Source organism: Mustela nigripes, chromosome 7 (assembly GCF_022355385.1).
Source record: "Mustela nigripes isolate SB6536 chromosome 7, MUSNIG.SB6536, whole genome shotgun sequence".
NCBI lineage: Eukaryota > Metazoa > Chordata > Mammalia > Carnivora > Mustelidae > Mustela > Mustela nigripes.
The window spans coordinates 119937298-119962071 of record NC_081563.1 but is presented as its reverse complement, the minus strand read 5'-3'; the positions used below and the strand labels follow the sequence as shown (position 1 = coordinate 119962071).

The window sequence follows — 24774 nt, the reverse complement described above, 5'->3', positions numbered from 1 at the left end:
TGGGGGCACAGCAGCAGGAGCTTGCGTTTCTGCTCTGGGAGACCCACTGGTTCCCTTGTCTGCAGCAGGCAGGGAGAGAGGGAGGGAGCACACATCGAAGTGAGCCCATGAGCTGCCCATGCACTGAGATGGTCAAGCACCTTCCAGAGGGGGCCTCAGAGCCAGATCCAGGGCTGGGTGGGCCTCTGTGAGACCACGGATGGGGCTAACCCTCCAAAGAGCCCGCAGACAAAAGAGGCCGGGTGGTAGAGAGGTTTAGCTAGAGTACCAAGTGGTTCCTTCATTGAACCATTCAATAAATATTTATTGAGGATCTACTCAGTGCCAGGTACAGAGATCAGATGGTGACTAAAAAAGATGATGCCTGCTTTTAAGGAGGGTACAGGCCAGCCCAGGGAGATGGTCTTTCCTGGGGGAGGTGGAGGCTGGAAAGCCCAGGGGCAGAAAGGGTGGGGGTGCACTCGCTGAAGAGGCCCAGGGCACCCCAGTGGACCTCTCCCCCAGAGTTGGGAACAGAGAAGTCTTCATCTCCCCTGGAAAATGCTGCACATCTGGAAATACAATTTGCCAGTCCAGCTGTGGGCTCCAAACCCTAACTGGGTCGTGGCCCTCACGCTCTCTTGTACTGGAGGTTGGTGCCCAGGAACAGGAAATCCTAGGAGAGACAAGACAGGATGGCATGGGAAAGCATTCCTTACGCCAAAAAATAAGCCTCATCTCCAGGATAAAGGGAGGCCCACGTCTGGGAAAGCGTGAGCTCTGCCAGAAACCAAGTCAGGTTATACATCTCAAACGCGCCTCCATCCCTAAGGTCTCCATAAAGCACAGCTTTCTCCAGCCACCTTCTCTGACGTGGTGATTTATCTGTCATTTCCCAAGCTGCTGCTTCCAGGCAGGCCCCATATAAATGTCCTTTGTGTCACCTAAATTTTCTCTCCCTCGCGAATAACACAAAATTGTGCACCACCGAGGTTTACATTCCTACCGCCTTAGTAGTTTCCATCACCTGAAAGGGTGGGAACTCTGAACCTGAGCCAAAGTCCAATTCTCTCCCACACTGACCCAGCCCTTGCCTTTGGGAGTCAAACAAATGACCTCAAAAGTCTACTGAACATGAGAGTCTATAATAAATCTTCTGATGATTTCTCATGTGCCCAGCTGAGGCCAGCTGCATGAATTGTCGGTCCTCACTTCAATTAACCAGCTGTCCGAGTCCTTGTAAACTCTCAGCAGTAGGATGTTGAGCATCCTTGGGTCCAAAAGGACATTGGATATTAGTCTTTCAAACAGAGTAGTGGGTCAGTGTGTCCATGTCCCTGACCCGCTGTTGCCCTTCCATGTCTTTTTATTTTTTTTTTTTAAGATTTTACTTATTTATTTGAGAGAGAAGGAACACAATGTGGGGAGGGGTAGTGGAGAGGGAGAAGCAGATTAACCTGCTGAGCAGGGAGACCGATGCGGGACTCGATCTCAGGACCCTGGGATCATGACCTGAGCTGAAGGCAGATGCTTAACTGACTGAGCCACCCACGTGCTCCTGCCCTTCCTTGTTTTCAGCGGCTGTTACTTGCTGGAGATTGACGATGTCCCAGACACAGCACAGCATCTCCTTTACTGCTCACAGGGCTCCCGACCCAGTCATCCCTCCTTACAGACGCTATTCCAGAAAGATAACCTGAACCATGGGCACAGACACACCAGAAAATGCTTGATCAGATCCGTGGCGTGGAGAGCAAAGACTCAGATGTATTCCTCGATATGGAAATGGTTCAGTAAATGATGTCTCTGATGGCTCAAACTTTTGGTTCTGTTAATGGTTCTGTTAACCGACGGTTAAGTGTCTGCTTTCAGCTCAGGTCATGATCCTGCTTGTTCTCTCCCTCTTTCTGACGAATAAATAAATACAATCTTAAAAAAAAAAAAAGAATTTAGAAGAAATTTTCAAAACTTCCAAATGGCTCTCAGAGCCTGTGCTGTTGCTATGACAGTATTTTCAAACTGAGCTGGTGTTGAGGTTCCCTCAGGTCACCCACAGGGGTGGGGACGTGGAAGGCAGTGTGGCACAGGCTGTGTCCAATGCCGGCTGCCCGAGGAGGGGTGCCACGTCTGAAGAACATGTGGGTGGCTGCATGGCATCTAGCGTGCCTGGGGCCTTCCTCCCCTTTCTGAGTGGCAGCACTGGATTGAGTCCCACCCACGAAGCTGCGGCCTCTGAACCTGGAAAACAAACCAGTTGCCCCCCTCCCCAATTCCTCAAAAGCCCGTCGGAACCCACTGACCTTGTGGATCTCGAGAACAGGGTCATAGAGCTGAATATCCTTGAGCAGCGGAAGGGGGAAGCCTTCTGCCAACTTCTCTGGAGGTTGAGGCATAGCACGGAGAGAGATTTGTAAATAAATAATAATTATAAGTAAAGTCATAGAAAAAAAGAAGCTTCCCTTGTCCAACTCTGTGTACAGTATACTCCCATTTAAAGATTATGAGGTAGATAAGATTATTATTTCCATTTTACCGATAAGGAAATTGAGGCACAGAGTGGCCAACTAACTTGTCCTAGGTCACACAGCCAGAACTGGGATATCAACCCCGGCAGGCTGCTCCAGGAGCTTGAGCTCCCAGCCCTGGTGCTATGTGGGAGGAGTGGGAGGTATGGGGAGGCAGATACTCATGGTAAGAAGCTAGTAGGCACCTGTTCTCTGCCCTTACTCTCATCCTGCTTTCTGTTGCGGCCAAATGAAGCAGGACTTCATGGAAATGGTGTTTAGAGCTTGATGCTTTATTTTCTGACTAGGGAGTTGGCCATTGACTGGAAAATGTGAATTCAAAGATGGGCTGCCCTGTGCCCGCTACTTTAGCTTCATCCTTAGTCTTTTACCTGCCATTTCAGGGCATGGGGGCACACTTCTGTGAATCCCTCCTTCTCTTTTAGGAGGAGGTTTTCCCTGCCCCAAAGAGCCGCCTTAGTTCCTAACCCTCACTAGAGCCCTGGAGGGAGAGGAGTCCACCTTCAAAACTCCCATCTCATTGGCTACTGAAGCTCAAAGAGGGCAACTGACTAACCCAAGGTCACTCAGCCTTCAGGAAAGCCATGTTTCCCATCTCCAAGCTCAGCTCCTTTTCCCTCAAAGAACACTGTCCTCCTTGACATGGAAAAATCCCTTATGATTCTTACCATTGACCTTGGGGTAGAGGGTGTTGAGAATGTAGTAGTTGAGTAGCGCCTCCAACAGCTCCACCTGGTGGAGAACAGGAGAGATACACCGTGACCACATGTGCCATTTTGCCCACCAATAAACGTCCCCATGTCTGCATGGGGCGACATGGCGAATAAGACTGAAAAAAGCAAATTTCAGATAGATGCCTACAACATGCTACTGTTTTATATTATAAAACTATTTTAAGAAACACATTTTTTTGTGTACAAAAGGATAGAAACCCTTGGAAGATTATTCACCCAACCGTCTTCTCTCTAGGAAGAACGTCAAGGTTTGACTTAGCTTTGTCTTTAATTTTTTTTCACAGTTTAATTTTTTTCCACATAATGTTTTCCCAATTTACTTATGTAATAATTTCTTTAAAAAATTTCAAAACAAAAATTATGAAATACAATTTTATAACACTCACCATGTAGATGGTATAGGGCTCAGAACATTACATCTACACCGGACTCAGTTTTCACAATAACCCTTTGAAGTTGATATTACTGCCTCCATTCCACAGACCAGAAAACTGAGGCCCACAGAATGAAAGTGACATTTAGAAATGGGGAAGCTGGGGCAGAATTTGAGTCCAGATTTATCTGATTCTATAGTTCCTGCTTTCGGCATTCCATGCTCTGAACACCCGATAAGATGACTTCTTGTGAATCTTTACATATGAATGTTTTACCTCATAGGACACTTATACATGCCATGTACAGATGCAATATTAGTGTGTCATCAGTCACTTCCTCCTTCATTCCCTGGAAGGGGTCATCCTTTGGGATCCCTGTGGGCAACGTCTCTCTCCACAGTTTATGTGGTTGTTTCTACTTCGTAAGTCGGTAAGGGAGGGTCTGGGCAGCGCAGGGCAGGGGGACGCTGGCCAGAGGGGTCAGTGTGGGCAGGATGGTAAAAAGGAAGACAATTATTGGAGGTTAAGGTCATCCATCTCCTCCTTGGCCTGTGAGGAGGAGCTGTCATCACCCCGTCTTCCTTCTTGTCAGAAATTTCTCCCTGATCACATCAGCCCACACTGATTTTCCCACTGTCTTTCTTATTTCAAATAGGGGCCATCCATTTTGCCACTTGTTTCTCCTGGTGGAAATCACTTCTCGGTTCAGCCAGGCCAGCAATTAATTCCTCTTCTTTTAATAACAGAGTCCCAATTTCCCCCTGGGGAACTCTCCTTTCCAATCTCAGTCCATGTGGCTTGGGACCACACATCCTGGCTCCCGGAGTGTAGATGAAACCTATGTTCGTTCGGTCAACTGGCCTTGTCTAATTTTTAGCCACAGTGATTGGCTAAAGAATGGTCACATGACTCAGATTCACCTAATGAGAGCTAACACCTAAATTTTTAAAAAATTAAACTACAAAATGCTGATGTTTTCTAGCAGTGGGAAAAATCAGTCAGAGAATGAAGTCAACATGGATGAAAGCAAAGAGGAGAGATGGAGAGAGATTCTTGATGCACTAATTTGAGCACCTAGATCCAGCTATGCCTGAAACCTCATTTTTAATTTAATTTAAATTCCTCCTGTTGGCTTAAGGCATTTTTAGTTGGCTTTGTATTCTTGTAGTTAAAATAATTCTGTCCAACAGAAGATTTAATTATAACTTATCTTCTATTGCAATGTAACTGTTCCTTGGCCCTTGTTCCATGCCCTCAAGAACTACACTTGTTATGGCAGACAGTAGCTCTTCTCACTTTTCTATTTTCTTCTATAGGTGCCATAGCATTGCTTAGGAAACACACTAAATTATATTAAATAAAAACAATGATTACTTACATTGAACACCCCAACTTTAGATTCTTTCAGTTCCACTTGTATCCTATAACAAATCAGGCAAAAGTCAGAGATGCAGGCATGATACCCATGGGACACCTAAACAATGTGGGGGTCCCCAGAAAGGAGGCTCTGGTTTAAGAAGACACAGAACCAAGGATGGTGTAGTGATGGGACTGAGAAAGATGACTAAGAACCAAATCAGCGATGCAACCTTACTGGGAAGACTCACAGAGGGGACGTGAGTCATGTATGTCAGAAAGTCAATATGGCTAATGTCAAAAATAAGAAAAATCAGTATTAGTAAACTCTTTAGAAATTTGGAAGTAATGGGAATTAGGCAGAAAGGACGTTTGGGAGGCACGACCAGTGGGGGAAAAGAATTGAGCTAACCGAGGTAAAATTTAAGTTTCCTTCTCCAGTGATAGACCCCTAACATTGAGAAGAAGATCTGCTCCCATCCCTACCCCCAGCTACAGAGAATCAGCTACAATGTCCAGATGGAAGGAGCCCAGTTGAATGCCTCCATGGGGGCAGGAGGCTGACTTACTTTCCCGGTTTCAGGAACCCAGTGATCCTGCTGGTGTTGAAGGTCAACATGGCAGAAACATTAGTAGCCTGGAAATTCCAGTAGAAGAAAACAGGTTTAAATGAGAAAGGCAGTCAGGGCACCTGCGTGGCTCAGTGGGTTAATGCCTCTGCCTTCAGCTCAGGTCATAATCCTAGGGTCCTGGGATCAAGTCCTGCGATGGGCTATCTGCTCAGCAGGGAGGCCACTTCCCTCTCTCTATCTGCCTACTTGTGATCTCTGTCAAATAAATAAATAAAAATCAATAAAAAATATTTTAAAAAAACAACTAAATGAGAAAGTCTGTCACATATAGGAAGGATAACTATTAGGACCAGCTGTTTCCTTTAAACAAACAACTTGGTGAGTTAAAGCAGGAACTTGTGCCCTAACTGTGGACTCCCAAAAGGTTCATCATAAGTATTCAATACATGTTTGAACTTGGACTTGAACATTTTTTACTTGAAGTTGGTGACTGTGATAGTGACTGAACTTTGAACAAACAGACTACCAAGAGGTGTAGAGTACCTATCCCTGGAGATCTCTAAAGGGATAATTTCTAGCTACCTCACAGCTAAGAGTCTATCCTAGTGGTGATAATAATAAAAATAATATTAATAATATTTTAAAATTTATAATATATTAATAACAACAAATTTGACAACAATAACAACAATATCAAATTGCAGATATAGCATCTAGGAGCAATTACCCTTCTAGAAATTTGTCTTGTTGAGTTTCCAACCTGACACAAGAGAACAAAGTTCTCCATTCAGTGAGCAGGAACCCAAAAGGACTCAGAATCCCTTCAATGTCAGACAGAGCCCATTGAGAAAGGAGAGAACCCTCTCAATATTTAACCCACAGGGCCTTTGATATAGGGAGGTGCTTACACAAGTGATGGAATTGCTGAGAAGCCAAAGAGAGCTAAGGGGATGACTTAGAGACCAGCAGAGGAAGGAAGCTGCTTCCACCCCAGGACTGAGAGAACAGAGGAGGGATTGGGGTTAAGGGAACCACCATGGAAGTGACAGAATCACTGCCTGAGCCTCGGACCAGGACAAAGACAGAGGAAGAAATATTCGGGCTTCTTCCTTCCTCCTGCCATCTTGACAGTGTTTTCCATTGGCTAACTTTATTAGAAGTCAAAGTCCAAGGGAGCCTGGGAAATGTAGTCTTCAGGGGTCAGATATAGCTGCAGAGCAAACAAGTCCAGGACCCTTATGCCTTCCTCCCAATAATATCCCTGTCTCAGTGTTTTGGAGATACAAACATTAAGCAAATAAACAATTACGTAAGCATCTTTATAATAAATGCTATGCAGGAAAATAATAGCGTGCTTTAAGAAAAAAAAAAGATGACAGGGAGCCTAAGGTGGTAAGAGGCAATCAAAAAAGTCCTCTCTGAGGAATGGATACTGAAGTTGAGATCTGAAGGAAGGGGGAAGAGCATGCAGAAAAAGGGAACAGCATTTGCAAAGGCTTTGAGCCTTACCACACCAAGCCGGAAGACAGGCTCCTTGACGGAGCTGGGCAGGAGGACAAAGCCTTCGATCTCCATCAGGGGGGTCGAGGACAGATTCCCAGGACTGAAGTTCAGGGATGGGGCAGAGGCCATTGCTCCCTGGAGCTCCAAGTTCATGTTGGGGTACAGTCTGGCTAACTGGGGGCAGAATGAGAATATTATAACAAGAGAAGGAAACATGCAGGTTTGCCGGGGGAATCCCGAGGGAGTCAGAGAAAGCTGAGAATGCTTTTCGATTGATTTTATTTTCACAAACGCTCTGTTTGCTTTTCTCTTAATGGTGCACCTGGAGATCTTGTCTTGTCAGACATCTGGAGTTTTCACGGCTGCATTGGGTTCCATTGGGCGTGGGCACTGTAACAGATCTAACCACACTGGGCATCAAGTGGTCTCCAAGGTTTTGCCCTTATAATGACCACTCCTGTGAGTACCCTTGGCTATTTTGGGAGGAGGGGGTACATTCCTAGAAGTGGAATTGTTGAGTCAAGAACGGGATGGGTATTGTCAAGCCTTGGATGTTCAACATGACTGCCTGTCCGAGACACATCTGGGGCGGGGGAACTGGGAAGGTGTGGGAGAGGACAGATGGATTTCTGTGGGATTAAATGATGAATTTAGCCCCGTGATGACAGGGTTGCTGTAGCAACTGCTGGAAACAACCACAGGTCCTTCCTGGGAGACTGGCTGAGCCAACAGTGATGAGTCCGTACGATGGCAGGCTGGGTGTTCATGAGAACACGAGTGAGGAATCTTCTTTTCTACTTCTGCAGAGTGAGCTCCCGGGACAGTAAGGCAAAAAAGTAAGGTACAAAATGGTGTGTATGATATGCCTCCATTTGTGTTCAAAAATGGAAAGGATTCACAGCAGTTGTTGGCATATACATAGACTATCCCCAGAAGGAGGTAGGCTATGGATGGGAACTGGGTGGTTAGGGGCCAGGAGTGGATGGGAAATTTTCCACTCTAGAGCCTTTTATGTCTCTTGGATGTTGAACCATGAGCATTTATTATCCTTTCAAAACATAATTTTTAAAGCACCAAGAACTGTGCCTGGTCCCTAGTGTGTCTTCTCTAATTGTCTGATGTTATTAATTAGGGTGCATTTGGCGGGACATGTTGGCATTCCCTGGGATTTTTCAGATATCATTGGTGAAAGACTGGGCGACTCATGTTCCCAGAGACACGAGGCTCAGCCCTCTGTTGGGCTTTGGAGAGAAGGGGCCCCGAAGCCAGCAGCAGGAAGACCTTGCCCTCCCTGGGGGACTCACTGCCAGCCTTCTGACTCTTGGTTAAGCTGAGAGAAGCTCCGTGGTTTTAAAGGGAAACCCCTGGAGGCTAGTGGGGTTGGCTTGCACCTGCCAAGGTCTGAGAGAAGGCTTACCCTGGGGATGAAGGGGCGGAAGGACTTGGTGGTCAGCCGGATGTTAGAGCCCTGGGGAACCTGCAAAGAAACACGAAGTTTTAGGGCGCTCCCACCAGAGAGCTGAAGGTCTGAGAAAGATGGAGAGGTGGGTGGAGGATGCTCAAGACTGCGGCTCTTGACTACCTGGGTTACCATAACAACAGTGAGGTGTCTGCACTCACCAGTTGCCAGGGCCTCAGCTGCTCTCCTGGGACACAGGTGACATGCAGGACGCTTACAGAGGATCCGTGAGAGTGAGATTTGCAGTCATAAGGACCTAGGTATGGTTCCTGGCTTTGTTGCTGTGTGGTCACAGGCCAGTCCCTTCACCTCTCTGAGCCTATCAGGCCATCGCGAGGGCTGATGGGACGGTGTGCACACAACACCTACATGGGACCCAGCGCACAGCTATTATAAAACACAGTCATTATGACCCAGTCTGCTAAAAGAAAGGACTGCACCATTGGAGGGGTGCCTTGCTCAGACATGAAAATAGAAATAAAAGGCGAGAAAGGTGCAAAGGTGAGAAATTACCCAAAAGATCGCAAGCCACTCCCTCACCCACTAGGTGGCATCCCATCTATCGTCAGAGCCAGCTGGACCACACAATGGGGCTGCGCTGTTGCTGTCATCATCCTGACGTTCACGAGGCCTCAGCTTTACAAAAAGCTACAAGAAATAATTTTCTGAAACCCAGGAATATTAAAGAAACTGGAGAATTATTGAAGATGCAATCCACTTAAAAATTTAATATTCCTTATACAAAATCCCGTTTGAGATTCTTGTTTTAGATGTACGTTGTAGAAAGACTGCTTCCTTTCACCACGAATCACTAAATCATGGACCTTTTTCCTTTTGGTTACAAGGTAGTTTCCAAGTAGATATTTTATTTTAAATAAATTCAACTATGGGCACAATGTTTTCATGGTAGTGTTTCACTTTTAACTTGGTTTCATTTCCTATTCAGTATAACTTTATGCATTAAATTAGTGTATCCATTAACCTGCTTCATTTACTAAATTTTTAAGTTTTTTTTTAAGCCTCTACAAACTAAGCATGAGGGAAAATATGAATTAGAACATCAGGTCTAGACAGGGGCAAAAGTAAAACCCAGACAAAGAAGTCACAGTCTTTTTCAGTTCTAATGGAGAAAGGATATTTGACTCGAGCTTCCTGGTAGCTGAAGTGAAAAGGGAAATTGTACTAATTTATATATTTCCTTGTCTGAATCGTTCTTCTCAATAATTTCCTATATCATTGATATAAACGGGGTGGAAAGGAAAGAAGAAAGGATAAGCCACCCTGTCATTTGTGCATGTTTTTCTGTCATTATCCTCACCATGTCATCTGTGATGGAGAAGTTCAGGTATCCGGACTCATGATAAACCAGGCTGGCTGTGTTGAAGACATAATCAGAGACGGCAAAGTAGACCATTCGGTCCTGTTGCTCAGGAAGACTCATGACAGGAGCAAGGAAGGTGACTGGGGAATAGTGATCACGGCTAAAAATTTCACCCTGGAGAGAGAAATGGGATGCATTTGAACTTTTCAAAGTCTACCCCAGTGCTGGACATCCGAGCTAGGCAGTTGCTTATACAGCCTGAGTAGGGGGTTTTGGAAAGTAATTGCCTGAAACTCTACCATTAAAACACAACACATCAAAGTGTTGTGTGTCCAGAATCTGTAAATGAAAAGCTCCCCAGCTTTGGCATTTTTAACCCATTAATACCCTTTGCACCACCTTGCCCAGTTCTGATTGACCTCACCTACGTGATGGTCAAGATGACGGAAGAGAAGAGGGAAGGTTTCAAGGCTGAAGACTTGTAAGACTCCTATTGGAGCCCTGGTTGTTGAAGCACTCCCCACCACTCCATATTGCCCTGCCCTCAACACAGCCCAAGCCACTGGGGAGATGAGGACAGATCTGAAGCCAGAGAGACAGGAGACCCCAAGTACGGGCTGGCCTTGAGGGTATGCTCTGCTGGGGCCGCACCCACCCTCGCCCCTGCTCTAGGACTCTCACCTTAAACATCACGTCCAGCATTTGGGCTGTTGCCCGAGGGGCTTCCATTAAACTGTAATCAATGCCAGCAAAACTGTCGATCTCTGTTGTGACTGTGAGCCAGGAGAGGGGAAGAATTAGAAGCCAGGTGATGGGGGCTCTGACTGATCCACACTCTTGTGACTTTCTTCAGGGGCACCTGCCCCTCTGCCAAGACCTTCTACCCAGCCCAGCCCTGGAGCAAAAAGATATTCCTTCAAGAAAGAGAGGACAGGGGCGCCTGGGTGGCTCAGAGGGTTAAGCCTCTGCCTTCAGCTCAGGTCATGGTCCGGGGTCCTGGGATCGAACCCCGCGTCGGGCTCTCTGCTTGGTGGGGAATCTGCTACCTCCTCTCTCTCTCTCTGCCTGCCTCTCTGCCTACTTGTGATCTCTGACTGTCAAATAAATAAATAAAATCTTAAAAAAAAAAAAAAAAGAAGAAAGAGAGGACATGTTTCTGTTGTCCCTCTGGTAGGTTAGCCATGAAGGGGGTGGTATGCTCAGCCTGGGACCTGAGTGGTTTCCATGGTCTCTCTCTCTCTCTCTCTCTCTCACACACACACACACACACACACACACACATACACACACACGCATGCACACACATCAGAGGGCAGGAGGAGCCCAGGTCTGGCAGCCCTCCACATCCTCATGCCAAAGAAGCCACAGAATGGGGAGAATTCTCCAATCAAGGTTATTATTTCCCAGTTTCCAACTGAAGCCTTGATCTTCAGGGAAACTTGCCTCTTATCCACACACACCAAATAACCAGGAAGGTCAGGCCATGTCCAGAAGGCCCAGAAACTCCCCTTCAAAGCCCTAGGGGAACGAGAGTCCTATGTCCCACGCACTCGGCTGTCTGTGCCTGCCTGAGCCTCCCCTGAAAGACAGCTGCCAACGAGCGAGTGGGGGGCCCAGGGGCCAGGGCATTACAGAATACCTCAGACACATCCGTATGATGGATTACACATATGATGGAACTACACAGCTACTAAAACGAAGTCTTTTGCAACCACCTCGGGAAACGGGAAGGATCTGGTCATGCAGAACCCGTAACGGTCACGTGAGCCTGCTGTCCTTCTCCCAGGTATACACCCAAAGACATGTGTCCGAAGGTACTAGAACATTCATAGAAGTATCAATCATGGGGCGCCTGGGTGGCTCAGTGGGTTAAAGCCTCTGCCTTCGGCTCAGGTCATGATCTCAAGGTCCTGGGATCGAGCCCTGCATTGGGCTCTTTGCTCAACAGGGAGTCTGCTTCCTCCCCTCTCTTTCTGCCTGCCTCTCTGCCTACTTGTAATCTCCTGTCTGTCAAATAAAATAAATAAAATCTTTAAAAAAAAAAAGAAGTATCAATCATAATGGTCCCAACAATCAAAATGGTCTTCAACAGCAGAATGGGTAAGTAAAGGGAGGGACCCCCACACTGTGGAGCGGCGTCCAGCCAGGACCATGAATGAACTCTCACTCTTCATGCAGCACTATGAACCAACTTCATCTTTTAAAGTAGAGCCAAGAAAACTATCTTCTCTCTCTCTTTTTTTTTTTTAAGATTTTATTTATTTATTTGACAGAGAGAGAGAGAGAGAGATCACAAGTAGGCAGAGAGGTGGGGGAAGCTCAATCCCAGGACCCTGAGATCATGACCCGAGTCGAAGGCAGTGGCCTAACCCACTGAGCCACACAGGCACCCCACTATCTGCTCTTGATAGAAGACCTGAAATACGGCGTGGTGCCATTTACCTACAGCGTGCAAAACTAATCTTTGTTGGAAGAAGTTGGGATAGCGGTTTTCCTTCAGTGGGGACCCGTGGCAGGGGCTCACGTGAAGGAGTTCTGAAAGCCCCATCATGTTCTGTTTCTTGCTTTGGGAGCAGGAACGTGCCTATGCTCAGTTTTGCAAAATTTTTTGAACTGTTCACTTACGACTTGAGCACTTTTCTCTCTCTGTAAACCCCCACAAAACGTTTCTTTTTTTTAAAAAAAAGATTTACTTGTTTATTTGAGAGAGAGAGAATGAGCAGGGAGAATGGCAAAGGAAGAGAGAGGGGGAGAAGCAGACCCCTCGCTGAGCCAGGGGTCCAACGCGGGGCTCAATTTCAGGACCCCGAGATCATGACCTGAGCTGAAGGCAGAGGCTGAACCCACTGAGCACCCCCAGGGGCCCCCAAAAGGTTTTTTAGAAAAATGAGATAAATTTATGTGCCCTAATACAGAAAGATGTCCAAGGTACACAAATCACAAAAGAGAAGAAAAGAATGTGTAGAGTGATATATACTCCTAATTGGCATATGCATGTGTATTCATGAACAAAAGGAATATATAATGATTGTATGTTTTTGTATCATTATGTATATTTATATTTTTTCTAATTTTTTAATTTTTTTATAAACATGTAATGTATTTTTATCCCCAGGGGTACAGGTCTGTGAATCTCCAGGTTTACACACTTTATATTTATGTTTTTGTATAGGAAAGAAAATATCTGAGAGCTGAAATCCCAGAGATTATTATCTCTTGGAAGAAAATCTGGGGAGAAAAGGATACTTCAATTATGACTTTCTACACTGCTGTCCCATTTAATGTTTTATAAGGCATGCTTATCTGCTTATAAGTATAAATATAAATTAATAGAGTGTCCCCCGCATGGGTGGAGTAGCCTACCTGGCAGAGTTTGGAGATAAGGCTGCAGGTCCGAGGTCACCGAATTCTGGAGCATTTCGCAAACCTGAAAAACACGGAAGGAGAAAGCCTGAGTGGGTCCTCCCCCCACCCCCACCCCCGCCGCTGGCTTTGGTCTGCCACTGTGCTAATTGCTCTAGTCACTGTTTTTCATATATTAGTCCATTGATCGATTCTACAAAAATGTATCAGTGCTCACATGTGCCATGTGCCAGGGAATAGAAATGATCAAAAACATGCAGGTCCTCATGTGGATCTCAATAGGGTCCATCCGGACATCTCCAAGTTGATCCCGGTGTTGGATATCTGAGTTAGTCTGCTACCCAGCCGGGTCGGGCACTTTGGCTGGAGGCACTGCCTGAAATTCACCTTGAAAGATACTTTCGTTTGGGAGGTACTGCGCCTCCCCCAGAATTTAGACTTGAATAGGAGGAACTAGATGGCCAGTAGAAATAGCCAGCCCATAGGTGTGTACTTAGTAGGTACTTCTGAAATGCCATCCATTCACAGGCTGGCTGGGACCCATCTGTATTTCACGTTTCCTGTGTTCCGGAGGCCACCACATGGTAGGCACACACCCTTCTTGGAGACAACTTGCGTGGCATGTTTCTCAAGAAGAGAGAATATGTGTTCCCAAAGCTGCTGGTTATACATGCTCTTGTAATCGCTCAGAATATTTCTTGTGTAAACCAGTGAAATACGACTGAGAAAACCTAAGTACTTGGGAGAGGTGAGCTGCTTAGAGAAATTTCCCAGTGTGCACAAGAAAAGGCTTAGGAGGAAAAAAAATCATGAAAATCTAGAAGGATTCTGCACCGGGGATTGCTTTGTAAATGTCTTTGAATTCTCATTGTGGTTAAAGAAAGCTGAGCTGGAATTTGTAGCAGATCAATGTTTCGTGCACGAAAGACAAAGTCCAATGTCAATCAGGAGACTATTTTCAAAGAGCAGTTTCTATGTCAAAAGACGACAAATGGATTTATATTTACTATATCTTAAAACATTTGGATTTTCATGTAAATAGTTTTTTTGTTCGTGTGTGGACGCGAGTCCCCACGGTCCACAGTTGTTTTAATTAATGGGTCACACCCCCTGTGCGGAGGCATCCATGTATATAAGGAGGGAGAGGTATATGGGGGAAGGAAGGCTCCACAGGTATGGGAACTGGCATTTTAAGGGCAGACAAAAGGGTGAGCTGTCACAAATCAGGCATGGAGGTGTGGGAAGCTCTATGCTGGGGCTGGGCAGGCAAGAGGTGAAATCTTAATCTCCCTTTGCTGCTGGCTCAGTGTGGTGAAGGACAGACACATTTGATTTCATGGGAACCAGGAAACTGCTAGCCTCACTCAAGTCCTCAAGGAGACTAGTCCCTCCTTGCTTTTCCTTCAAAGGCCCACCAGATCTTCCTGAAGAGCCCCCACCCCTGAGCGGACCTGCATGACCGTGGAGGGAAGGCTTTCAGCCCTCAGTCCCAGACCCATCACAGGGCCTCCTAGAGAGGTAGGTTAAGGGTGTCATAGGGGAGTTGAACAAACCTGGGTTCAAATCCTGTCCAGTCCCCTACTGGCTGTGTGACCTTTGCAGAATCTCTCCCTGCTTTTGCGTCCTCATCTACAGGATACAAGGCCAAGGCCAAGTGCTTCCCAGGGATGTTTGGGGTGGGGTGGGGGGTGAGGAGACTAAGACAGTGAGTTTATACGGCTCAAAGAGCAAGCAGGCACGAAGTGGTTCTTCTTAGCCTTGCTGGTCAGATACCATCAGTGGGGAATGTGAAAGGGTCTGTACCAGGCTCTTTGTTTTCCTAGAAGAAGGAAATTTCTGAGGACCCATAAGGGTCAGGGATCCAGGGAGGTCTCCATCTTTCCCAAGACACCCAGCCCCTAGAAAGCCTTTGGTACAAGCTGCTCCGCCTTCTAGGAAGTTCGAATGCTAACTCAGTTCCTCACCAGCAAGGTGACCACTGGGCAAGTTTCTCCACTGCTTAGAGCCTTCTCGGTCAAATACAGAAAACGGCACTTTCTTCAAAGGTTGTGGCTAAGCTGGATGACATATTCAGTGGTTGAATGCTTAGCACACTACTCCTGGCCAGATCACAGGCTCAATAAATAGCCGCCATTGTTACAAATAAGAATAGTTATACAGTGATATATTCTGCATCACGTTAATTACATTAATTAATCAAAGCAAAATTAATTGTATATATCAAAATTAGTTGTGATATATTACTATTATTATATAATATTATTGATAATACTTATTTGCACCGTCATCAGCAGGGCAGTAGAAATCCACACCAATGAAGAATATTATGGCCTACTGAGAAAAGCATGGCAACACGGAAATGAGATGCTCAAGAAGGAGGCTGTCATATTTCCTAAGCTCACCTAGACCCCAGGACCCCAGAACAAGACAAGGAACAGAATGCACTCTGCCCCCCTGGTCCGCCAGCTGTGGGGTCTGTCTGCTATTCTCACTTCAACCACTAGGGGCACTCAAAACAAGACCAGTCCGTGGGCCCCAGTGAAGAGAGAGTCTGTGTGTCTGTGTGTCTGTGTTCCTCTTTCCGCCTTCATGAGTTTCTCCATCGACGCTGTCATTGCTACAGACACAGCTCCAGGTCCACGATACCTCAGAAATGGGATTTTTGGGTGAGGTGAGTATTTGTTAACATGAAACCTCTTAGTTGTAGTCAGAGATTTCAAAATTCGGAGATCTCACGTAATTTTTTTAATGGCAAAAAATGACGCTCTGGGGGCACCTGGGTGGCTCAGTGGGTTAAGGCCTCTGCCTTCGGCTCAGGTCATGATCCCAGGGTCCTGGGATCGAGCCCCACATCGGGCTCTCTGCTCCGCAGGGAGCCTGCTTCCTCCTCTCTCTCTGCCTGCCTCTCTGCCTACTCGTGATCTCTGTCAAGTGAATAAATAAAATCTTAAAAAAAAAAAAAAAAAAATGACGCTCTGTGCTGCCTTACCCTCCAGGGCAGATGCTTGTGAGCACGCCCAGGTAGGAACCAGAGTTCCAGTCTGGTTCTCACATTTCCCGTGTCCTGCTTGGGGTCTGCTAGCACCTAAGTGCTGATTTCCTTTTTGGCCTTATGGAGCACAGCGCAGTGCGGGAGGGAGGGCAGGGAGACAGTGAGCAAGGTCAAGGAGAGGGAGGGGCAGGAGTCTCTGTTCACTCCCGCTGTTTTACCGTTGCCTGAACATTGAACCATTCTCTGCCTCACTAAACACACTTGGAGTCCAGGGACCTACAATTTGCCCCAGCTTGGCCATGCTCCATGACCTTGGACAAATGATTTGTCCTCTCTGGGCTTTGGGCCTAAATATGTCTGGGCCAGTCCGCCTGGCCATCCTGGGCCAAAGCCCAGTGAGGGCTCCCACCTGGCCCTTGAGTGACACAGCAGATGCCAGCAGCTTGGACATTCCTACCTTGCTCTCCAATACTCTGCGGAATTTGGATTCAATCTGGTTGTGGAAGAGATTCAACAGCCACCTGGAGAGAGGAGCACAGTGGGCGGTGAGTTCTGTGCCACTAAATGCAGGGACAGTGAGGCAGCTGAGAAAGCTTGGCCCTGGCCTCTGACCAGGCCGGTCCCTAAGGGATCCCTCCTCCCCACCGTTCTGGGACCTTGCTGTGTCTCCAAATCCTGGACAGGATGAAAATGCAGAGTTCCAGCCCCCAACACATTTGTTGACTCAGTGTATCTGGCTTCCCAGCCCCCTGTTGCCCCAATCAGATTCAGTGGATTTAGGGGAGAGGCTTGAGAATCCACATACTTCTAATGAAGCAAACTGAGACTCAAAGATATGTACCCACAGACTCGTACATTGTCCGTGCATGCTCCTTCGGCCAAACGCCCTTGTGTTCCTCTAATAGATTTCATTCACCTGATGGTGGTCCCCACCAGTATTCCTGGCTCGAACCTGTATCTGTTAATCTCAGCAGGGTCCCCCAAAGAATGACCTCCAAGTACCTGTGATGTGCCCCTGCATTATACATGGGCATTTGTGCTTATCAGAGGCCAGGCGTTGGGCTGGATGGGACTCGGGCTGCAGGCAGGGGTCAGGCTGGGCAGTGTCCCCGTGGTGACTTACCCCAAACCTCCCGATATGTCCACCTCCACGTCTTGAATATGGCTGCTGCAGCCGGAGGCAGTGATGGTGGGCCTCCCAGAGGGCTCCCTGCCCAAGACAAGACTGACAGAAATGGTAATGCCCTTGACCTGCACATCAAAGGAGCCATGTAGTTTCCTGGAGGAAATAAGAGAAGCAATCAACCATTCCTAGACTAAGATCAGCCACCATGTAGGAGTAAAACATGAAGCTCCATTCTTACCCCAAAATAAGAGGAGCTGGAGCAGAAATTTAATTAGGAAAATTATTACAAAGTAAAGATTTATTACAATTAAAAACATAGATGGTCAGGAAGAGAGCCTGGGTCTAGTTATTGATGGGAATGGGGGACCAAAAGCCTTTCTACATAGAATCCAAGTCTAAGGAGGTTTAAAAGAAATGGTTGATAAACTTGCCAGCATAGAAAATGAAAATTTCAGTAAACAGACAAAAAAGAAACAAAACCAGGGGCACCTGGGTGGTTCAGTGGGTTAAAGCCTCTGTCTTCATGATCTCAGGGTCCTGGGATCGAGCCCCACATCAGGTTCTCTGCTTGGTGGGGAGCCTGCTTCTTCCTCTCTCTCTCTGCCTGCCTCTCTGCCTACTTGTGATCTCTGTCTGTCAAATGGATGAATAAAATCTTAAAAAAAAATACCATATTCAAAGTAAACAAAAAAAGAAAGAAAGAAAGAAAGACTCTGCATGGTGAGCTGGCCTAAAAGCTAATTCCTTAATACACAAAGAACAAGCTCATACAAACTAATAAGGAAAAGACAAAGCAACCCAAAAGAAAAAAAAAGGGGGGGGTATTGAAGATATATAATAGGAAGTTCAATTGGAAAGAAGCATATGAGACATATTAAAATTAAAATATAATTAAAAATAAAAATAACGGTAATGCCAGTTTTCCCCTGTCAGATGGATGAAAATTCTGAAGCTTGAGCAGGTGCGTGTAAACAGAGTTTCCAGGGGCTGTGGTGGGGAGATCCCCTCTGGAATATCCATGGCTGGGATCCAGCCTCTCACACACGCGTCTTTGGCTGCGGAGGTTTACTTCTAAGGCTCTACTCTGTGGCCTTCCCGTCTACATATATGCATGGGGCGGTTCACGGAAGCATCACGGGTCACAGCAAAAAGTGACGAAGCATCTAAAGGTCAGCTAATAGGGACAGGTTCAGTTAAGTTGTAGGCATCTATGCTATGCAGGCTTTAAAGAGAATGAGGGTAGGGGTGCCTGCGTGGCTCAGTCAGTTAAGTGTCTGACTCTTGATTTCAGCTTCTGTCCTGATCTCTGCGTCATAGGTCGAGGCCTGTGTTGGGCTCCCATGCTGGTTGCTTGGGATTCTCTCCCTCTCTCTCTGCCCTGCCCTGCCCCTTTCAAAAAAAAAAAAAAAAAAAAAGAATAAGGATGAACATGGTCTAACTACACAATGAAATATTACTTATCCTTAAAAAAGGAATAAAGCTCTAATGCATGTGGAAGAACTTCAAAAATCTTAGGCTAAATGTAAGAAGCCAGACATAAAATGTCACGTATTGTATTATTCCATTTGTATGAAATGTCCCAAATCGGCAAATCCATAGAGAACTAATATAGATCTGTGGTTGCCGGGGGCTAGGGCACTGGAGGGAGGAGGAGGATGGGAACATTCTGGAGCCAGAGGGAGGTGGTAGTTGCATATCATTGTGAGTGTATTAAATGCCACTGAATGTCTCACTTTAAAGTGGCTAATTTTACAGTGTGTGAATTTCACCTCAATAAAAATATTATGTTAAAAAAGGTAAAAGAAAAAAAAAGAATGAGGTAGATTTTCATTTGCTCGTACAAAAAGATCTTTGAGATACTTAACTGAAAAAAGCCCAGACAGAGTGGCTGGCTTGATTCTTTCTGTGGAAATGGAATGAATGTGCCCTACACAAGTGACCTGCATCCTGAGCATCTTTCTCCAGCAAGATGGAAACGGAATGTGAGTCCCATCGGTAATGAAAACATTTTTAGGAGCCACATTCAACAAGGCAAGAAGAAAGAGGTAAAATTAATTTTAATTTTAATAGCGTAAGTTGTCACTTCAACCTAACGACATAAAAATCACCAATGGGGTTTCTTCTGTTGTTTTTCGTACCGAACCTTCAAATCTTGTGTTTCACACTTAGAGCGGGTATCAGTTTGGACCAGCCATTTTTTGAGTACACAGTGGAGACACGTGGCTAGAAATGACTGGATTGGACAGTGCAGGTCTAAAATATAAGTAAGATCAGCTCACCCAGGAAAGGCTGGCCCACCGTTCTGTTATGGGCTGAATTGTGAACCCCTCACCCCAGATTCGTCTGGTGAGGGCCTTAACCCCAGGACCTCAGCATGTGACTACACTGGAGGCAGAGCCTTTGCAGAATTGATGCCATTACACTGAAACCATTAGGGGGACACCTGGCTGGCTCAGTCAGGGGAGCAGTGTTCTTGATCTCGGGGTTGTGAGTTCGAGCCCCATGTTGGGTGTAGAGATTACTTAAATAAACTTGGGAAAAAAAAATTGAGGCCATTAGGGTGGGCCAGAATCCTGACTGGTGCTCTTCTAAGAAGAAGACACGGATTGACACTTGGAGTGCCTGCACATGGAAGGATGACCATGTGAGGTCACAGTGAGAGAGCCACCATCTTCAAGTCAAGGAACAAGACCTCAAAAGAAATTAGGCCTGCTGACACCTTGATCTAGGACTTTGTATCTCCAGAAGTGTTGTTGAAACCACCTAATCTGTGATATTTTAGTACGGTGGCTCAAGCGGATTGATCTACCTTCCATCCAAGGATTCTGGAGGTTGAAAACAGTTCAAAATGCTAGGGAGTTCATGCCCCTGGGAGCCAGCTGCCTTTGACCAACGGCAAACAGGAGGAAGGGTCATAATGGCTGAGTTGGGGAAACTCAGAGGTGTGCTCTGCCTACATGGTCTCCTGAGGTCCCCAGTCGGCTGCCCAACTGATTTCCTTCCCTCCCTACCTCCCTTCTCCACCCCCATGGACGTTTCCTTATGTTTTTTCCCAGATAAAGTACTTACACTTGAACTCTTGTCTCTGGTCTGCTGCTGGAGAAAGCAAACGAAAAAGATACAGAATTCTCTCTTTCAGCTCGCCCACAACGCATGAGAAGGGAAGAGAATCAGAATCAACCAAGAGCCAGGCCTCAGATCCCTGTGTGCTCTTCTCATCCACCACCTGGCCTTTCCAATGAGCTAGGAACACGTTGGACCCAAGAAGGATGGGACAAAGGCCAAGGCCAAGGGCCCAAGAGCCTGGGAGCAGAATCTACTTACACAAAGGCTTTGCGCGCCTTCCACTCTCCCTCGACTCTGATGAAGGAGTCAGAGATGCTGAGGCTCAGGCCCTGGCCGGGCAGGGGCCTCAGAGCAGAGCCACGCAGCTCACAGCTGTGGATGCTCAGGCTGAGGAGAGAGACACAGGGAGCACGACGTCAGCCCCAGCTTGGGTCCAGCCACAGCGGGGCTCTTGCTCCAGCCCCTGCCGCCGCCCCTACTCTCACCCCACGGGGACTCGGCTGGCAGAGCCGGCTCCGGGCCGCTGTGGGTCTCCCCCAACTTCCTGAGCACCTGCTGTGTGTTCTGTGTTGACCATGCTGCCATGCTAAATGCATTGTCTCCTCTATGTCACCTGCGCCTCTAGGGGGGACAGCACTGTTCTTGTTCCCTTTTTACGGAGGGGGAAGTAAAACCACTCGGAAGAGCTGCATTTGTCCAGAGTCACACCATCGGGATCAGAGCCCACGAATCTCAGGATCCTGGGCGAGATCTGGAATAGGACACAGCAACACGCCCCTTTGGGTTTGTAACTCCTTTTGGGGGCCATCTCTCCCTCGACAGATCCAAGTAGGGGGAACGGATTCAGGGGAGGCTGAGGCCAATCCCAAGAAAAGACACGAAATGCTGGAGAAACAAACCAAGATGACACATATTGTGGGGGCAATCGGTGGGAAAAGAGTGATCAAGTTCCATTTTACATGCCCAGCACATAGTAGGTGCTCAATAAACGTTCGCTGATGGAGTGAATAAAAGAAAGAATGAGTGGAGCCATGAATGGTAGTGGGCAGGGAGGGGTGCTGAGCGGTGACTCTATTGTCCTCCTCCATCTCCTGTTCCTCCACAAGTGTTTTATGCCTTTTTTTGGCATCAGCTGCTCATGTATAATGATCCTTTGAAGACTCAACTCAAATGCCACCACCTCTTGGAAGCTTTCCTGATGGACAAACCTCGGCTCTAACAGTTGGGCTACTATATTGAAAATTTAAGGTCTATCTTCTCTTCCGGACTATAGGCAGGGGCCAGACAGAAGCCTGGATTATCACAGTGTCATCTCCATCTTGCAGATAAGGAAACCGAGGCTCAGGTCACACAGCTAGTATAGGTCTCCGTTGATATTTGCTGGATGAATGAATAAGTCGGGGGGACCTACTTCCCTCCCAGGACTTCGCTCTGAATGTTGTGAGGAATTCTTCCATTACTGGCCCAGAAATGTCCTGGAGAATCTCCCTCTCCTCCCTCCAAAGCCCCACCCCCACCCCCAGTCACCTCAGGGCCCCAGCAGAAGGGAGCCTCACCTGTAGAACTCATAGTGCCCTCGGCCAAAGGGCTTGATTTTGAAGTCCCCGGTGAAGTCAGGCAGTGTGATTCTGAGCAGTTCCTTCTGCAGAGCCACTGACCCCTCCCTGGCCACTGTGGACAAGAAAAAGCTGCAAGTCAGCCTGGCCTGGCTTCCCTCCCCTCTAAACCCTTCAGTGGCTCCCACCTGCTCTAGGGAGAAAGGCTAACTTCCTTGTAAGTATTAACAACAGTTACAGACTATTGAGCTCCTGTTGGGTACAAAGTGACATGAGAAAGAGGTGCATCACTGTGTTTCACGCAGTGCTATTATGTGGGTGCCCAGTTTATGGATGAGGAAACGGTGTCTTTGTCAGCAACCCCACAAGGGGAGGAGTACTGTATGCATGGGTGGCAGGGCAGGTGCTCCTCTGTCCCGTCCTTCTCGGCATCTAGGCTGTGCAGAAGACACTGTAAGCATCTGAGGGATAGAATCCTGGTGTTGGCATCTTCCTAGCTTGGTGACCTTGGGCAAGGCTTCAGCTTCGCCTTCTCCATGGCAATGGCAACAGAACTTTCTTTACTGGGCTGGCATGAAGATTAAAGGAGATATTGCAGAGCAAAAAGGGGGTTGGGGGGAGGACACGCACTCCTAGCTTGGTGCGTGGCCCACGGCAGGCACTGAGCAGATGCCTGGAATGGCAAAGTGGGGTTTATCTTATTAAAAATATGGAAAGGACCAAAATGTCCAACTCTAGCCAATAGGCTAAGAGAACATGGCACAATCAATCACACAGTGGAAAGGAACCAAAGGCAAATTTTGCCTGATTTAGGATTTCAATATAAACAACACTTGCTAATACCCTCTGTTTGTTGGGATACATGAAGGATTCAGGATTCTGCTTTCAGGGAGCGCATGTCTACACAGAAGACCAGGGGACTCCCCTCTTTCCAGCTGGCACTGCTCCCTTGAGAGAATGGCCATGCCAGTCCTTCTGCCAGAGCGCTAACCCTTATCCCTGGCCAAGTGTCCCTTATCTTTTGTACCTCTCTGAACCTCCTCCAAGAAGCCTTCCCTGATTTCCTTTCCTCTGCTCCGAACAACCCTACCTGGAGAAATGTTATTACCCCATTGAACAGATTAGGCAGTTGAGGCTCAGGACTGTGAGGAGAGCCCTGGTTCAGTTCCGGGGAGGGTGGTGTAGAAACTCCTCAGCTCCCTACCCTCTGGATGGGCGAATCCTGACACTTTGTTTCAGCATCTTTTTTCAAAAAGTCATCTTACTTTTGTTCATTCTTTCTAGTGGAGATATAACGTACATCAAAGTCCCTGCCAGATAACTTTTGAGTGTTGAAGCAGCCCCCCACCCACCCCCGGAACTGGAGGGGACAGAGTCTCAGGACCCCTGCAGGCTCCCTCCTGCCCTCTCTGGCTCACCACCAGTCTGCCTTCTAGATTTAAGACACATGTTTTCAAACTCAACCAAGAACTTTCCGGTAGAATTGCCCCGGTCAGTGGGACTCATAACACACTTCCCTGTCTTCTGGCTGCTCTCCATCTCCTGCGCCGTATGCTGGAAGTTTTCTCCCAAATTGATTCTTTCTCCAAATCCTTCTTCCTGGCGGCTGGTCACGGACCCCCACTCTGACAAGTAACCTGCCCAAGCAGCACTGTGGGTGGGCACCAAGGTGAGACTTGGAGCCAAGGCTGCCAGACCCTGGCTCACCACCCCGAGGGAGAGTGCCCCATTGGTGTCCCCCGCTGTCCCCAGAGCAGTCTGGCCCCCAGCAGTCCAGCCAAGTGCAGCCAATAGCCACAGCTTCTTACCATACTGTAGGCCCTTGTCAGTGATCCTGGCAACCAGGCCAGGGTTGGTGCCCAGGGCGCCCGGGGTGGATGTGAGCAGCAGTCTCAACAGGAGGGAAGGCAGGGCCCCAGCCAAGGGCTTCATCCTGGATTCCCAGTGCGGTGGCCCAGACGGGGCCCCGCTCCCTTAAGTAACAAGGGGGTTGGGGCAGAGGTGGCTCCTGAGTGGGGGCGGCTCCTGGGATCTGGTTCGTGGCATTGGGAATGGGAGGCACAGAGACTGGAACTGGCTTGCGACATTGCTGGGGTCACGGGTCATGCTTAGAAGCCCGTTGCTGCTGATCCGGGTCAGAGGGTGGGTTGGCCTGGCCCCAGGTGACAATCTCTGTCCACCCTTCCCACAAAAAGACCCCACATTCACTGCTGGCAAGGCCCGGTATTACAGACTAGGAGGCTCAGGGAGGTCATGTCCCTCCCTCAAGATCCTGCACCTGGCAAGTCAGGGAGTTGGGAGTCAAAGCCATGTCTGGCACCAGCCGAATTCTTTTCTCTTTTTTAAAACAAACAGAGTTGAGTATGAAGAAATCTTTCCCCCTTCCCCCCTTGGGAAACCAGGCTTTCTCAAACCTTGCTGGTGGTAACATTTTCTGGAAAGCAACTTGGCAAATCTTTAAACGTTTGCATGCCTGGTAACCCTGAGTTTCTGCCTCTGGAATGTTAAGTACATAATTATGTCAGGGGAAAAATATGTCACTGCACCAAGGTGCCCAGCACTGTACTGCAAGAAGCAGGCAGGAGAGCAGTTGGACCCAACCTAAAGGGTCCAACGAGAGGATGCTGGCCAAATTAATTATGGTACATTTAAAGTGAGGCTGCAGAAACCAATGTATTTCTTGATCTGGAAAGATGCACATGAGGGGCTGGTTCCCAAGGACACCATACAGCAAGGTTCTGTACCCATGTCTGCTAGTCTGGACAATTTTTAGCAAGGAGTTATGAAGGATTGTCTCTGTTTGGATGGCCAGGATTATGAGTGTTTTAAAAATCTCTTTGTTTGTTGG

The 24774-nt window shown here is 47.4% G+C and overlaps 1 protein-coding gene across 2 annotated transcripts; it reads right to left on the bottom strand.

Annotated features, from left to right (window-relative positions):
- Positions 1 to 279: 279 nt before the first annotated feature.
- On the bottom strand, positions 280 to 23945 carry LBP (lipopolysaccharide binding protein). 2 transcript variants are annotated; one of them, XM_059406989.1, is made up of 16 exons: positions 23735 to 23941; positions 21927 to 22041; positions 20629 to 20757; positions 20374 to 20400; positions 17302 to 17457; positions 16636 to 16699; positions 13187 to 13250; positions 10505 to 10596; positions 9821 to 9997; positions 8461 to 8520; positions 7050 to 7217; positions 5538 to 5605; positions 4991 to 5033; positions 3173 to 3236; positions 2280 to 2356; positions 280 to 655 (listed from the first exon to the last, which is right to left on the bottom strand). In XM_059406989.1, exons 1-16 carry the CDS (start codon positions 23856 to 23858, stop codon positions 611 to 613), a joined length of 1473 nt encoding a protein of 490 aa, XP_059262972.1. In that variant the 5' UTR covers positions 23859 to 23941; the 3' UTR covers positions 280 to 610. The 2 variants fall into 2 exon arrangements, with proteins under 2 accessions (XP_059262972.1, XP_059262971.1); XM_059406988.1 differs by lacking the exon at positions 280 to 655 and adding an exon at positions 1727 to 1908 and having other exon boundaries at positions 23735 to 23945.
- Between the last annotated feature and the right edge of the window lie 829 nt (positions 23946 to 24774).

Coding starts and splice junctions, on each gene's coding strand:
- LBP (XM_059406988.1), bottom strand. CDS start 23,858: ATGAAGCCCTTGGCTGGGGCCCTGCCTTCCCTCCTGTTGAGACTGCTG. Junction 8,521..9,820: donor TCTCCATCACAGATGACATG/GTGAGGATAATG, acceptor GTTTCTTTGCAG/GTTCCCCAGGGCTCTAACAT. Junction 1,909..2,279: donor CTGTTCTCGAGATCCACAAG/GTCAGTGGGTTC, acceptor TTTTTTTTTAAG/ATTGTATTTATTTATTCGTC.